This window comes from Poecilia reticulata, chromosome 2 (assembly GCF_904066995.2).
Source record: "Poecilia reticulata chromosome 2, P_reticulata-male-v2, whole genome shotgun sequence".
Classification (NCBI taxonomy): domain Eukaryota; kingdom Metazoa; phylum Chordata; class Actinopteri; order Cyprinodontiformes; family Poeciliidae; genus Poecilia; species Poecilia reticulata.
The window spans coordinates 23868747-23884594 of record NC_088831.1 but is presented as its reverse complement, the minus strand read 5'-3'; the positions used below and the strand labels follow the sequence as shown (position 1 = coordinate 23884594).

Sequence of the window (15848 nt, the reverse complement as noted above, 5' to 3'; positions counted from 1 at the left end):
AAAGTGTCATATGCTGGATGTTTTTTTTTTTTTTTTGCCCGCTATTTCTATTCTTTGTTTTTCATCTGTCTGAAGCATTAGATTTATTAAGGACAGCACAAGACCAGCGATGACAGTTCCTTTCATGTCCCTTGGGGAAATACAATAAGCTCTCTCCGTCTCTCTCATCTCCCTGCAGCTCTTCCTCCCTGCACTGCCTATTAGTGTCAGGGTTCAATGTTAGTGCTGTCAGCTCTTTGTATTTATCAGCTTTAAAAACATTTTTTTACCCTTTCCAGAGGTATTTCATTTGTCTTTGACTACCTGTGTAGACATTTCTTCTTCTTCTTCTTTTTTTTTTTTTTTTTTTTTTACATTTCTGGTTGTTTTTATCTCATGATCCCTCACCACATCCTGTCTCCTTTTAACGAAGGTGCTTCTGCTTTTCACTGCCAGGTCACGGTTACTGTTCATGTGGACGGTGCATCTGCGAGGAAGGCTGGTTTGGAAATCTGTGCCAGTTTCCCAGGTCTTGCGACATGAGTGACGCCCAGAGCAAGGAACTCTGCGAGACAGATGATGGGGTCGTTTGCAGTGGAAAAGGTGAACAGGAATTACATTCCCCCCTCACCCCCCCCTTCTCTTTCAGCCCTGTAAGCTAGCATTTGTCTGCAAGCAACATTGTATTATTAAATGTCAAAAGAAAGGAATCAGCTATATGTTGTTGAAGAATGTCACTCGTGAACAAGGATGAATGTGTCAAGGATCACTGCGATTTTCGATTGGCTGAAGAGTATAAGAGAAAATGCTTCGCATTAACTTGCAGGGTTTGTTAGCTACATTAACAGGAAATATTGGACAAAAGGCCACTGAGACTGAAGTCTGTTTTGCAGAATTAAAAGCACATTGACCGAAAGTTGCACCAAGTCGAATCCGATTCATTGTTTTTTTTTTTCCCTGAACACTGACTGGTACTGATGACTAGGACTTATTATGAACTGATCACCTTTAATTACAGTTAAATTCAGAAGATCCACCCATACATGCACAGAGAACATGCACACACAGGCTAACCCACGTCATCCCTGCTGCAAAGCAACAGTGCTGCCAACTGCGCATTGAGCTACATGAAGTCTAAAAGTAAAGCACAAAATGACTATGTGAGGGTTTGGAAGTCTTCACTAGTTATAATAGAAGTTTTCTCTCTTTTTTTATAAGAATTTGCTGTGTAACTTTTGTGCAGATTGCACAGTATTTACTAGACTGTTTTTGAGTCTGGGTGGTGATATTGATTTTTTCCCCCTTAATGGGCTCCATTATGTATGGCCATAGTCTCTCATTCAACTTACAAACACTTTATTTCTCCCCAAAGGGTAATTTGCAGGATAGTGTAGAGAACCTTAATAATAAAACAACATATACAATTTGCCTACTATGTGTTAATGCCTGCCTTTTTGTTGTTGTTTTTTTCTTACTCTAAGCAAGATTTAGGAGACACAGTTAATTAAAAACCGTCTGGGTTTTTGTGAGCTTCAGCATGTATTTCAAACTTACAGCTTAGTTGAATTGTCTAAGTCCAGAAGCCGGCCGGGATCCGTCTCCTGCTCGCTGTGACTGCTGATCTCATACTGCGCAACAGAAAATTAACTACAGATTCCAGGTTATTCATGCCATATAATTAATCAAATAGCGTTGTTTTATGAGAAACACTGCTGATCTTAATCGTTTTGAGATTAAGACCAGATGTGTGCTCTAGAGGAAAGTCTTTTTTTCTTTTGACGCAGTTGACAATCTTGTTACTGTGTGTAGAAAACACTCAAATAAACTGTATTAAATGTGGACTGTAAACATTTAAACATCCATCCACTCCTTTTCTTTACACCCTTGTCCCTTAGTATGATCGGGAGGGTTGCTGGTGCCTATCTCCAGCTAATGTTCCGGGCGAGAGGCGGGGTCACCTGGACAGGTTACCAGTCTGTCGCAGGGCAACACAGAGACACACAACCATGCACACACACGCTCGCACCTAGGGGCAATTTGGAGAGGCCAATTAACCTGACAGTCATGTTTTTGGACTGTGGGAGGAAGCCGGAGTACCCGGAGAAAACCCATGCACAGTTTCAAACTCCATGCAGAGAGACCGGGGCCGGGAATCAAACCCAGAACCTTCTTGCTGCAAGGCAACAGCTCTACCAACTGCGCCACTGTGCAGCCCACATTTAAACATGAATGTATAAATGTTCATGTTTAATTTTAGACACAATTATTATTGTGACTAAATAAAACATCAGCTGTTACAGTTATGGGTAAAAGAAAGTGAAACTATAAATTCTTGAGTCTACTTTTTTTTTTTTTTGTCCATGTCGGTGACTTCTGGAGTGAAATTAATTCTCACAAACTTTATATTTGTGGTTTATATTTGTTGAATGATGTAAATTAACTTGGAAAAAGCCAGATCACTTTTATGTTAAAGTACTTCTATAGATAGGCTGAAAAACTACATTTACAGCAAAAGTATTCATGACGTGTAAACTTTTCCACATTTTGTTACATCATAGCCACAAAAATGTATGTATTTTCTGCCAATTTTGTACAACGGACCAAAGTTGTGTCAAAGTTTTGCTCATTTGCTGAGGAACCTCCGTTCCAGTCTCACGTTTTCTGCAGCGCCTCTTCAGCATGATGCTGCCACCACCATATTTTGACACTGGTGATGCTGCGTTAAGGTCGATGTGCAGCATTAGTTTTCTGTCAGGCATAGTGTTGCACATTTTGGCCAAAAACGTTCAGTTTCTCATATCAAGAGAGCACGCTCCCCTCTGTGTGTGCTGTTCCTCATTAACGTCTCGTGATAATCTAAAAACTAGACATCCAGAGTTACAACGGGTCTTTGAACTGCTCCGCTAATTAATGATTTCCTTGTGTAGCTTGACTATCATATTTTGGTAGGTTTGCAGTTTTGCATTACTGTTTCTGTGAACAATTGATTGGACAGTCGGTGCTGCATCGAATGTTCAAAGAGATGCACATTATTTTTGACCTGAATCTGGTTTAAACTGTGTTTTTTACACGCGTGTCAAACTTTCAAACGGTTATGTGAAGTTTGTGTTGCTTTCATGTGCTGCTTTCTGTTTCGTGCGTCACATGCATCTCATTAACAAGCTCTGAAATTTGTGGTGGCAAAATATGAAAGGGCTGCTCGTGCACTCGCAAGGTGTTGCAGGTCCCTTCTCCACTTTTGAAACCTCAAACGCAGTTATTCAATTTAAAAATATAACTTCAGAGCAGCTAATCCGGCTTTTCCCCATTTTTGCCAGATGTACTTGAATTAAGTGCACCAAACTGTCACTGCATTGTACTTTGTGTCATTAAGCAACTAATGGCGCCACACAACAGACTAGCTTCTCTGTTGTGCGGCGGCGAATCCGAAGGAAAACGTCGACCGCAGAGAGCCCAGCGCTGAGCAGGGCTGGGAAATGAAGATGAGCGTCTTTATTCTCCATGCTCCACTTCTTTTAAAAGCCAGATCTATCTTCTTTTCTTGACCAGCCTCTGCCTTAGCTATTTTACTTTATCTTCCTCTCCTCTCTACAGCTGCCTTACCTTTTCTGCTGTGGCTGCTTCACATGCAAGTAAAAAAACTGTGGTGAATGAAAAAAGAAAAAGAAAAAGCTGAACCCCTGGGTATAAAAAAAAAGAAGGCTGATAGCCAGATTTGTTTCTCTCTCCCAATTCTTAAAATGTTATTATTCTGTTGCTACCCTAGAGAGAGAAAAGAAATGTAAACCGATGGAGGAGAGAGGAAGTGTAGCGTGTGGGTGGATTGGTATCCTGGTGGTAAAACTGTATTAGAAGCTGTTTCCTCGGGGAATATCTCTGTCCACTCTAACCGACTCCATTAATCTTCTCTGAAAAAGAAAAGGTGAAAAAAAAAATCACATAGGATTAAACAAAACAGCTTTTATTGGGGGAAAAAAGTAATAATGTGCCAAGTGGGTGGGAAAAAAAAGGAGAAAGGAAAATACCAAACACTCAAAACCCTGAACAGTGACGGTAATCAAAGTACATGTGTGTGTGTGTGTGTGTGTGTGTGTGTGTGTGTGTGTGTGTGTGTGTGTGTGTGTGTGCGGGTACGTGTGGGGGTGCATGTGTGTGTGTGCGTGTGTGTGTGCTTTGTGCGTATTGCAGGTTCCTGTCACTGTGGCCAGTGCATTTGCTCTCGCCAAGAGTGGTGGGTGTCAGGAGAGCACTGCGAGTGCGACGACCGAGAGTGTGACAAACATGATGGCCTCATCTGCACAGGTAATGACACACGGTGTGCCGCAGCTGTAACAGAGCGTACTAAAGAGGGATGGCATCAACAAACACCTCACAGCAGGGCTCGCCTTCCTTCACAGAGAGCCAAATACAAGGGAGAAGCGATAACTGTCAGTAAATAGTCATGAAGTCTATATTATATATTACAGTATTACTGAAAATTCAGTTATCATATTAGGATAATCAAAAAAAAAAAGAAAAACTATGAAAAACATTCAGAAACTGACAGGAAAGCTTGAGTTAAAAAAAAAAGTTATAGTAAATTTATCCTTTTCTTTAGCATTACCATTTTATGCAGCTTTGAAGTGACAATCAACAAAACTCCTGCAGCATGTCCTCGGGTTGCCAGTCATTTTGACTTCCTGCATGTCATTTTTGAGTTAACAGAGCAAAAACACAGAACAGCAAGCCCTAAAGTAACAGAACAATGTCCATTAAAAAAAGAATATACTAAACTTGTGCTTGTTCACTGCTACACTTCGGGTTTTGAAGGATTAGAATATGCCAATTGTACATTTTTACCAGCTTTAGTTACTCTGCTCAGCATCTCAAAATCTTTCCGGTTTCACATAACCGACTTAACCGAGAAATACATGTCAGCACCAGAAATCTGAAAACCGGCAATGAATTACATGTATTATACAAACACTGACAATAAATACCAACCAACAATTACAGAAATACCAATGACTGCAGTGGTCAAGTGTGTCACTGTTTTGTGTCTTGGTGTGGGAACAATCATCTTATCTCCAATGTGAGCCAAACGAAGCAGACGGTTATAGATTTGAAGAGAAACGGAGTTAAGTCAAACACAATTTTTTCATCATGGGAGAAGAAGTGGCGGTGGTGGAGGAATATAAATGCGTCAGCGTTCACCTGGACAACAGGCTGCATCTGGAGACGCAACGGTGCAGTCGCCTACAAGAAGGAACAGAGAAGACTGTCCTTCTTGAGGAACCTTAGGTCTTTCAAGATGCTTCAAATCTTCTAGAAGACTGCTGTGGAGAGCAACCTGTTATCTGTTGGGGTAACAGCATCTGATTTAAAAAACCTAAACGGCCTGATGGAAAAGGCTGGTTCTGTTCTGATGACCACTGTGCTGTGGAACCACCAGAGATTGTGGTGCGTGGATAACTTGTAGGCATTTTGAGGGTTTTAGCTAAAGGGGTTAAAGGTTGTAGCAGCATGCCGTTCCATAAAGATGGCCTGATTGCAGGCGAGACATCAGCAGCCTCTTATTAGTGATGGCATATTTATTTTCAGGGAAGTAGCTTGCTGAGCAAACAGGGCAATAACTTATCGGGAACAGAAAAGCAATAAACACCCGACGATCGATACGAAATGCCCAATTTGCTTGACATGAGTTTCTTAGATGGTAAAAACTGATTAAACTGTTTGGTGAAGTCCTTTAAACAGGCCTTCACGCTGTTAAACGGAGTGAAGGTTGAGACGAAACCATGAAATTGATTTCACTGAAAAAAAAAAGTCACCCTCTAATAATTTTGTCACATCAGAAGTAGTTTCTTACATTAGAAGTTTTACTTTTGTAGCTTTTTCTTCTTTAATTTCCTCAACATTGTGACAGCTGTTGTTGTGGAAACATGAATTTGTAAGGACATGTCCCTCTATGTTAGCACTGGCAATGTTATCAGAAGTATTTGTTCTTGGTGTGCATCAAAATGACTGTTCAACAAGTTCAGCTCATCATCAAGGAGACCGATCATGTAAATCTGAAAGCACATCAGCGGAGTGACATGAAAGACAATACTTCAAAAACAGCAAGCGAATAAAGAAAATGGATTTCAGCATCTGTTAAATGTTTCTCCCTTTCATTACCGACATAAATATGAACGTTAAAATTACCCTGAGCACGACAATCGTTTGAACGAAATGGTGTTTTACATGAAAAGTTAATTAAACACAGGGACTTAAGTATCTTCTAACAAATAACTAAATAAATAGAAACGTTACAGACTCTTCCCATCAGATTGAATCATTTTGTTATTGTAATTACTAAGAGGTTTTCTTGGCATGTTTAATGAGAAATTACACAGCATCCAGAAATGTCATGGATTCTCTAAAGCTGTGGATTCTCATTACACATGTAACCGGTGAGTGATGTGGAAAATGCAACATATTAGGAATGCTCGCGTGTTAATTTTATGCACTGAAGATGGTAATTCGGAAAGGAAACGAGTTTTATTAATCTTTGGGTTTTGCAATTAAAAGCCACGTGAATGTTGGTTACTTTTGCCTGATATGTTGCGGATTCATCAATTTACAATACTGTAAAGACTATTATATAAACATAAAAGTTAGTAGTAACCTATAAATGCTGCTTTAAATTTTGACTGAGAATTGAAAACTCATGAGACTTAATCTGGCAGTTTAAAAAAACGAAAAGCTCAAGTAAGACGGAAATATTTTTAGCAGGAAGCTTCCATCAGACTTTTGATATTTAGTCAATTCTTAGCAGGTTTTCAGTATGGAAACCAAACAAAGCTCAATCGTCAAAACCAGGGACAATCCCAAATATTTCCGGCAACAAAATAAACAATTTTAGGTTTATGCAACCTTACTTTGAAAACATTTAACAAAATGAAATCTCCAAAAAAAAGATTACGTGTGTAATTAATCCACAGAATGTACTTCCTTTAATGAAACAAATTTTTAATGGATTTAATGACTTAAAATCATAAATGTCCAGATTTATTCAATGTGTATGTAAGTGCAAAAAAAGTCAATGTTTTCCAACTGATACGTTGTCCAAAATATTTTGGGAAACAATTTTGGCTTAACCAGTTTATGAGATTCACTTAAACTGTTTATGGGGATTAGTTTATGTGAATACATAAAGAACACTTTATGTTCTTTTCACAGTACATAAAGTGTTGTTACGTCAGTCGTGATCGTTTTAACGATGCACATAAACCGTTGTTTCTGTGCTGTTAAACGACTATAAAACACATAAGGAATTTTCTTAAATCAAGACTTTAAGGCACCAATTTGGAATTAACTGATTCTTTTTTCTAATCAACACAGGGTCAAAATTAAAGATGAAGTTGTGACTGAATCAGATCAGATCAGAATACTGTATTCCAGCTTGTGCTAGCCACAACACTATTCAGGACAAGAGTAATTACTTTGGAAAACAAAAACAAAAACTTCAAGTCAGCTACTTCCCGTTTCAGTGAAATGTTTTAAAATGAAGTCAGAGGAAACGCACCAGATATAAGGAGTTATTTAAAAGGAAACAACGTTCTTCGCCTTGACATGCTGGCAGTTCATTCAAGCTGCTCCAACATTACATGACTTGGGTTGAACCTGGTCATTTAGATTTCAGTAGAAGCCAGAAAAGGTGAGAGGAATATAGAAAAGTTGCTGAATTTTCTTTTGAGCATTCAAGTTGTCTGTCAAAGAATAACGGATTCAGAAATGCTGGTAATTTTTTTATTTATTCGGGCATTTCAGAGGGAACGTACTTTATACTTTCTTAGCGGTACACAAAGAGAGTGATGCTTATACATGTACAGCTGAAATCAGAAGTTTACATACACCAAATAAAATACTCTGTCCTTTTCTCTCACTGCCTAAAGTTAAATCAGACCAAACAAGTCTTGTTTTAAGTTTGTTAGAATTACCAAAATTATTTCCATTTGCTAAATGCCAGAAAACTCAGCGAGAAAAATTTTTATGTTTTTTTTTGTTTTGTTTGTTTTTTGTAGCTTTATTTTATGTATGTGAATATCTGGCATGTAGTAGTTAGTATAGCACTAGTCATTGTTCTAATTTTGATAGAGGGGCATCACCTTTGCTCCTAATGTAAATAACTGATATTCTGTCATGACAAGAAGTCTAAGAAGAAACAATTTGGAGAAACAATTTGGAGACTGTCTTACTATAGTTATTAAACAGAAAACAGATACAAGCTGTATCTAAAGGTCGGAGCTCTGCACAAACTGGTTGATTGGAAATCAGCCAGAAATCTCCAATGGTTACGTCTTTTGACACATTTTTATACATACAGGATGTAAAATCTACAAATAACCTAATTTATACCACATTAGATGTTTCTTACCAAGTTAAAATATTCAATGTTCAATTGGGGAAAAAAAAGGATGGCAAATCAACAAGTCAGATTTTAGAATGAACAAGGCAGCCAAAACAGAAGATTCATAAATGACCACAAACGTAACTCTGTTAGAAATGTACTGGCTCTGCTTTAAATCTGAGTATGTACAAAAAACCCTCACTCAATCTGAACGAGCCTTACAATTAGAACGACATCAGACACTTTTTGTTGGCTATGAAAACATGTACCATTTACTCAGAGAACGACTGAAATAATCAAAGGCTCCAGATTATGACATTCAGGCCCAACAGTTTTGAATGGGACTGCATGTCGCTGTGGCTTTTTGTCAGGAGGCCAACAGATTTCCTGATTCTGACCACAAGACGTCTGTCTGACAGCTACTGGTGCCTGTGAAGAAATCAGGACTATCAGTTTGAGAATCCAGTCAGATTTTTTTGTTTTGTTTTTGTTCATTTCACATTTCACAACCAAAGACCTGTGTTCTACATTCAGAAGTTTTTAATAGGCTGAGGACTCTAAAACAACCAATACACCAGTACAATTAAATATCATGTGAATGTGAATAGCTTGCATTTAAATTAGTATTAGGTGATAAAAATCTTCCTTCATCCATGTCTGTAAAGATGAATCTTATGTTTAAATTCAGGCATCGTGGCTTGTCTCTTTTAATTCGTAGCTTTTTTCCCCCCTCATATCTTCTCACAGGGAACGGCGTTTGCAGTTGCGGCAACTGCGATTGCTGGGAAGGGTGGACAGGAAATGCCTGCGAAATCTGGGTAGGAGCCGAGTACTGAGAACATTAAGCCGGGGTCAAAACCTTGAGCTTCCAAAACGTCCCGACACGCCAGGAGGACCTTTAGCGTCCGGGACCAGACAGCACAGCGAGAGAAGACTTAACATAGATGTAAATCTGCATAACACTAATATAATGTACTAATATTGCTCTATCTTCAATTGTACTGGTTACAAAGTTTGCTTATTAAAACTGTATATTGTTGTCTTAAAAATACAGCCAACATATTCTAATGTAAACGTTAATGTTTTCAGAGCTGCTTTTCATGTATTATACTTTGAGAGAAGTTCCTTGTTTGAGATGGCAGCACTCAGCTGCCACCCCTTGAACTTTTTCCACAGTTTGTCACATGACATTTCGATGCATTTCAGTTGGAATATAAAGCGACTGACCAAACGCAACATAGTGAATATTTGTATAGAGGAAGGAAAATAACACATGGTGCTGATTTTTATTTTTATTTTCCAAATAAAAGTCTGCAAGCAAGTCGAGCATGCATTTGTAGACCTTTATTTTACTGCAGCTACAGCTGCAAGTCAGTTCAGGATGTTTTTTTTATAATGCTCTGCAGCTCCTTTTTCCACATGTTTGCTTGTAAACAGCGTTTTTTTCCTATGACCTTCTCTTAACATTAGCGTTCTTCTTGCCACTCTGACATTTACAGTCAAATTTGAGCGCATGTGTAATAGTTACGCCATCAACAGAGTCCCACAGCTAAACCTTGGATCTCTGTAGCTTCTCCAGAGTTTCCGAGAGCCTTTTACCTGCTTCCGATCGATGCTCCGCTTGCCCGACCTGCCGCTTCGAGCAGATGGCCACATCTTGGTAGGTTTGAAGTCGTGCCATGCCATTTCCATTTTTGGATCCTGGGTTGAAATTTTCCTCTGTCAGATGTTCAAACTCCAGAAACTGTTTAGGAAAAATTGTGATTTTTAACTTGTTTATTTAATTTTTTTGTTTTAAATCTCTAACCTGTGTTACCTGGTTTTTCAGGATGCTGCTTTAACCTCTAATGTTCTCTATCAAACTTCTAAGATCTCGAATGATCAGCTGAATTTATATTGAGATCGAAACACATAGATGGTCTCTGTTAGCATCACAATTGGTGTGACTTGATTTTATTTTAGAATAAAATGGGGTTAATGCATGCAACGCTTCTTTTAAAGATTTTTGGGGGCTCAAGTGGCTTTTATTTAACAGTACTTAGAACGACAGGCAGAGAGAGAAGGGGAAGACATGCAGCAAATGACCCAAGGCCAGGTATCAAACCTGGGACAACTGGACCCTCTGTATTTAACACACCCAACATTTTAAAAATGTTTATTGTAAAATATTTCTGCAACTATTTATCCTTTCTTTTCACAAGTCTGCGTCTATCCCACAAAATCCTGATGAAATAAATTCAGGTTTGTTGTAAAAAAAAACATATATACCAAATTAATTTTTGCTCTTTACATTAAAAATACAACTACTGGTGAGACATGTAATGGAGATAATTGCAGTTTCTAAATTCAACTGAAAAATTTCTTGAAAGCTTGTTGAGTTACTCTTTGAAGTTTTTTATTTCTTTTTCATAATAAAACATTAAATGTGCCGCATGACACAACATTTTGCATGGAAAACAATGCGAAGACCTTAATTATACATGGTTACAAATTTTGATATAACATGACATAACTCCAATGAGCATACTTGCAATGGTATCGTATATTATATATATATGTATATATAAATATTTTGAAAACAAATCATTTTAATAGTGTATGCTCCTCTCCGTCACAGGAAATCGACCCAAAACAAACTGCCCGTCATGTCAATCTACACCATCGTCGCAGTGAGAAGGTTAAGGTGGAGGAAACAAAGTGGAGGGCATAAATATTTCAGTCGTGGCATGCTGGATGGCTCATGTCACTTCAAAACATGGTGGAAGGGGATGGGAGCTGCATCGACAAAAAAGAGCTCAGTCAGCACTTGAAAAGACGACCGATGAGAGGTCACAAAGAAAAAGTTTTATTTCTACTTTGGCCTTTTTTTTTTGTCATGCTTAAACGAGCCAACCCTTTCTGTTTTCTTTGTACTCTCAAAAATGACAAGTGCAATAATATACTGCACACTATATTGCATTAGGTATTAAGTTACTGACATTACAGTAGGCATTTATATAAATATTTTATTCAGCATGTTGTATATGTGTATACAACAAACACAAACTATAGTGTAGACAAACTCATTGCATATATTATGTAAAATCTGCGGCACATACCAACAGTTCTTGATAGACATAGCCTACTACATGCAGTTCATCAATGCCGTCCTCTCTCCCCATGCAACAGATGGAGCGTTATGCAAAACAAAAAGGTTACTAAATCAAGCAAAAAAAACCAAAAGAAAAACGTTACAGTTGCGGTGAGATTTATTCAAACCCCACGAAGACTTTAGAAATTCGAATTGAGTTTTGTCAGAGAGGAGAATTCAACTTTTTTCAATGCTTTGAAGGCAAGTCTCACAATTACGCATCTCCTTGCAGAAGTTGCTGTTTGGGTCGTAGAAGCTCAGACTGCGCAATAAAGTGGAAACACCATCAAGGCCGTAATTAAGAGCTTCATCGTGATTCCCTGTTAGCTTCGGCAACAATGCTTACGTCCACGAAGGCAAGTTGCAAATCTGGGACATGATTGCAAAGGAGACGAAGAAGCTTTTATAACAGCAGAGAAGGGGTGATTGTTTCATCACACCTGAGGGGTCTTAGATATAAAACAGTTTTCTTTTTTTTTTAAAGAAACATTTCGAGAGACACCATCGGGAGCATTATAAAGAGGTTTAAAACATATGGAACAGCTGCAGACCTGTCTTTCTGTGGTAGGAAGCCCAACAAGGACCCTAAAAGCAACTGTGTGACTTCCTGACACCCACAGGGTGACGTGTTGAAGGCTGGCGCAAAGGAACTGAACAGACAAAGGGCTTCATGCCTGGACTTCATGATGGTCTCCACTCTTGACAACAGGGAACGTTGAAAGTTTAGAATATGCTGGTTGGAATTTAGATAAAACCTTGGGAAATTTTTATGGACTAATGAAACCAAAATGAAGCTGAACAATGTCAGCTTCATTTTGGTTAAGCTGACCCGATGTGGAAACGGGTCAGCTTATGACTTCTACTGTCAACACCACTCAAACATGTTCCAATAAATATTTATTTGTTATTATATTATCTCCCAACCACACATCAGTGCAGTTTCTTTTAGGGGTTGAATATTTCTGATTGCAATTGTATATTGACTTTTCAAGAATATTCCTCAATCCAAAAAACAAACAAACAAAAACAAGAACAACTTGATTACAAGGAAAACAAAGCAAAACCAGTTGGGATCTGGAAGTAGCAGCACACACAATCCGTACACGAGAGAGATGAGAAACAAACAAACAATCAAAAAAACAACAGAGATTTTAACAGATGTACATTTACACACCAGTCCTTTACAAAAATAATTTCAGCCTTGAAAGAACCAGTTATCTGGACTGCATGGCCAGAGCATGTAACCAGCCCAGCATGTAGAGTCTGTAGAAGTAGAGGATGACGAGCTGCAACAAGGGCAAAAACATCACCCTGCATACAACTTCAGCCATTCGCAGCCTCTGGGTGTGGAGGTGTGTGTGCGTGTGTGTGTGCGTGTCCAGCACACCGATTTTGTCATCGCATGAACTGCTTTTTTTTGTTGTTTCTTTTTTTTTTTTTTTTTACAAATACATAAGTGTGTCTCAATGACATATGATGAGCTATAGTAATAATAATAATAATAATCACAAACTGAACATGTATAACTAAAATAAAAACAGAAAAATATGTTTACCATGACAGTTTTTGTAATATGGTTGCACTTTTAGCAGCACACAGCAAAAACAACAATCTACTTCCTATATTATAAATCGCATCTAACAAAACAAAGATGATTAACGCAAGACTTAAGGAATCTGTCGAACAAACCCACTAACAGTCGTGATGACAATGCAAAACAAAGTGCAGTGGATCACCTTCATGTTACCTGCAACATGCCCGTCCAAGCCCCTCTCGGCGCGTCCCCCACCCCCAACACGCTCATTCGGAGTGAAGAACAACGCCCCCCGTCCCTTGCTTCCGGTAGAAAACACATGCACATGAGTAATTCAGGTTATACGTACTTCCCTCACAAAAAAAACTGACATCAGTCAAGACCGCTGCGGGTCAAGAGGAGTTGATTCTTTCCAACAAATAACAAATGCTGTCACAGTGAAAGCTTTGATGGATTAAATCTGAGAACGAGTCAGATTTGAATTTTGCTTTTTTTCCCCCTCTTTTTTTTGTATTTATTAAGATTAAGTTCTTCTTGGGATGAAAAAAAATCAAAGGACTTTGGTTGTTTCAGAATGAACACATCTGAGTGTCGGTTTCTCGATGGATAATGCTACGCGCCCTACATGTGGATCTATTGGGTGAGTGAGGCACCTTTGGCCCAGTGGGGACTGGGATCTTGTTTTTGCATGCCGGGAATCAAGGTCCAAACAGGCACGTGATAGGCCAAGATGATCAGTACTGGACTCTGCATGCTGAGCTAGGAGACAAATCCTTTTTATAATAATCTTAATAATAATAATATATCATCTAGTCATTTAAAAAGTTATGATTTTTAAAAGTCATTTCTCCCTAAGTTTTATACAGACACACAGATGCACTAAAAGCCATCTGTGGTTCAACTGCTGCAAAGTGGGAACAGTAGTGACCTTGTCCATGCTTTAGATCGCTGAACCAAATAGGGACGCAGCACGTATAAATAAGACCTATCGGTTGTCAGCCATGTTTGTTTTCTCTGCTTTAAGTAGATGCCGCCATAACACGGCCGCCATTTGCTGCAGTTATAGACCATCTGGGTCAAAGCCACAAAGCCTTGCTTTTCAGTGTCCAAAGAAGTCGGTGAGTGAGAAACTGAGGCCTACAAGGCCTAGAGATATTTCCTAGAGCCCACGCTCTGAAACAAGATTAAGGAAAAATAGACTTCAGGTTTTATTTATTTATTTATTTATTTATTTTCTTCCTTTCCCTTTTTCCTTCGTTCACCGGAGGAGGCGGACTGAACCGCTGGTGGGACACAGATAGTGATATGTATACACCATTCCTTACAGCGCTCTCCTACCCACCCACCCACACGCACATCTGTTTAGAAATATTTGTGTTCTTTGTGTGAGTGAGTATGTGTGTGTGTATGTATGTGTGCATTTGCATGTGTGCGTTTGTGCGTGTACAGGGAGCTCCTCGCATTGATTGCAGCGGCGGTAATTAGCACTTCATCAACTATGATTACGGGAGCCGTCTGCCAGCCTCCAGTGTGTTTTTATGAGCCGCGGAGAAGCTGCACAAACTTTCTTTGACTGCTTCTTTTTTTTTAGGTGTACGCATGTCGTAGACAAAGCAAAACAAAAAAAAAAGTTTATTTGGGCTCTTTCAAGTGCATACTGGTATGCTTTAAAGTTTGTTGTGTTGCTTAGAAAAAAATCATACAACTCCTCTTGCAAAAAGTTTTGTAGTTTCCCTTTTGACAAAAACTAACTGTATGTTGACCAGCATTAGAAAGAGAAGGAAAGGGGAACGTACTTGTAAAAAATATAGGACAACGGTCCAAATATTTACTCTGTCTATACAGTCTCTATCCCAGAACAAGGCTGGTGAACTGTGATATAGAAAATACATCTGAAGGTACACGGCCGCCGCTCTGACAGGGCATTATAGAGAAGGAGGTCCTTCCGACGAAGCCGGCATCAAGCGTCAGTGTGAGCCACGTGCCATTCAGTTCAATTCTCGCAATTTCAAAGGGATCTAAAGGCATTACAGGATCAGAGGTCTTCTTCCCTCCTGTGCTGGACAGGCCGAGCCATAGCAGAATCAGTCTGTGCTGACATAGCCAGAGAAAGGAAGTAGGAGGAGGAGGTGGAGCAAGTGAATAAGAAAAGGGAGTCTTGGCTGGATGTTATCCGCAGAAAAAAAAAAAAAAACAGGGTTTGGAGACTAGCTGGAGAAAAACACAAAAAAGAACCTTGCCTCCGTTTACATTCCTCCTCTCCCGCACATGCACTCCCACCAGGCACTGGTCAGGTGTGGCTATGTGGCTGGTTTGTCGGGCTTGCTGACAGGTTTGCCTCCGTTCATCACCACCGGCTCGCTTGTGCTTTTACTGGGAGGCACAGCCGCCTTGGGCACCGTCTCTCCGACGTCGTGCAGCGATGGCTCTCTGTACATGGCGACTGGAGGGAGACAAACGGGGAGATAAGAAGAAAGCCGTTAGTAAAGAGGAAGAGGACAAATCACTGCTGAGTTGAGATCTGTTCCTGAATAATATGTTACATACAAATTAAATACTTTTTTAAAGAAAACCAAAAATTACACTTAAAAGTACAATATCCTAATGTAAGAAATGGTACACTCAATAAAGGTTAAGATTCTATACTTTCATCCCGATTCATTTATTCCTTGATCACGGCTGACTTTAAATCTAAGTACCAGCTTTTTGACCCAAAAAACAAACAAAAAAACAGGATCTCCTCTCCCATTTTGCAGCTTGCACACCCCAGCTGTATTACCGCATTGACAAGACACTTCACTTTGATTCCATGTTTCGAATGACGGGCGGCAATCAGG

General features: G+C 39.2%; 2 protein-coding genes across 6 annotated transcripts in view; one reads left to right on the top strand and one right to left on the bottom strand.

Moving 5' to 3' along the window:
• itgbl1 (integrin, beta-like 1) overlaps positions 1–9673 on the top strand; it is a 54503-nt gene extending 44830 nt beyond the window's left edge. For all 4 annotated transcript variants that reach the window (XM_017310805.2, XM_017310808.2, XM_081601111.1 and 1 more), the window contains 3 exons: positions 436–582; positions 4168–4281; positions 9095–9673. In XM_017310805.2, coding sequence (XP_017166294.2) covers positions 436–582; positions 4168–4281; positions 9095–9183 — 350 coding nt within the window. In that variant the 3' untranslated portion in view covers positions 9184–9673. The remainder of the gene's footprint in view (positions 1–435; positions 583–4167; positions 4282–9094) is intronic.
• Positions 9674–10725: 1052 nt separating this feature from the next.
• fgf14 (fibroblast growth factor 14) overlaps positions 10726–15848 on the bottom strand; it is a 112229-nt gene continuing 107106 nt past the window's right edge. For both annotated transcript variants that reach the window (XM_008433250.3, XM_008433256.3), the window contains exon 5: positions 10726–15454. In XM_008433250.3, the coding sequence (XP_008431472.2) occupies positions 15312–15454 (143 nt within the window). In that variant the 3' untranslated portion in view covers positions 10726–15311. The remainder of the gene's footprint in view (positions 15455–15848) is intronic.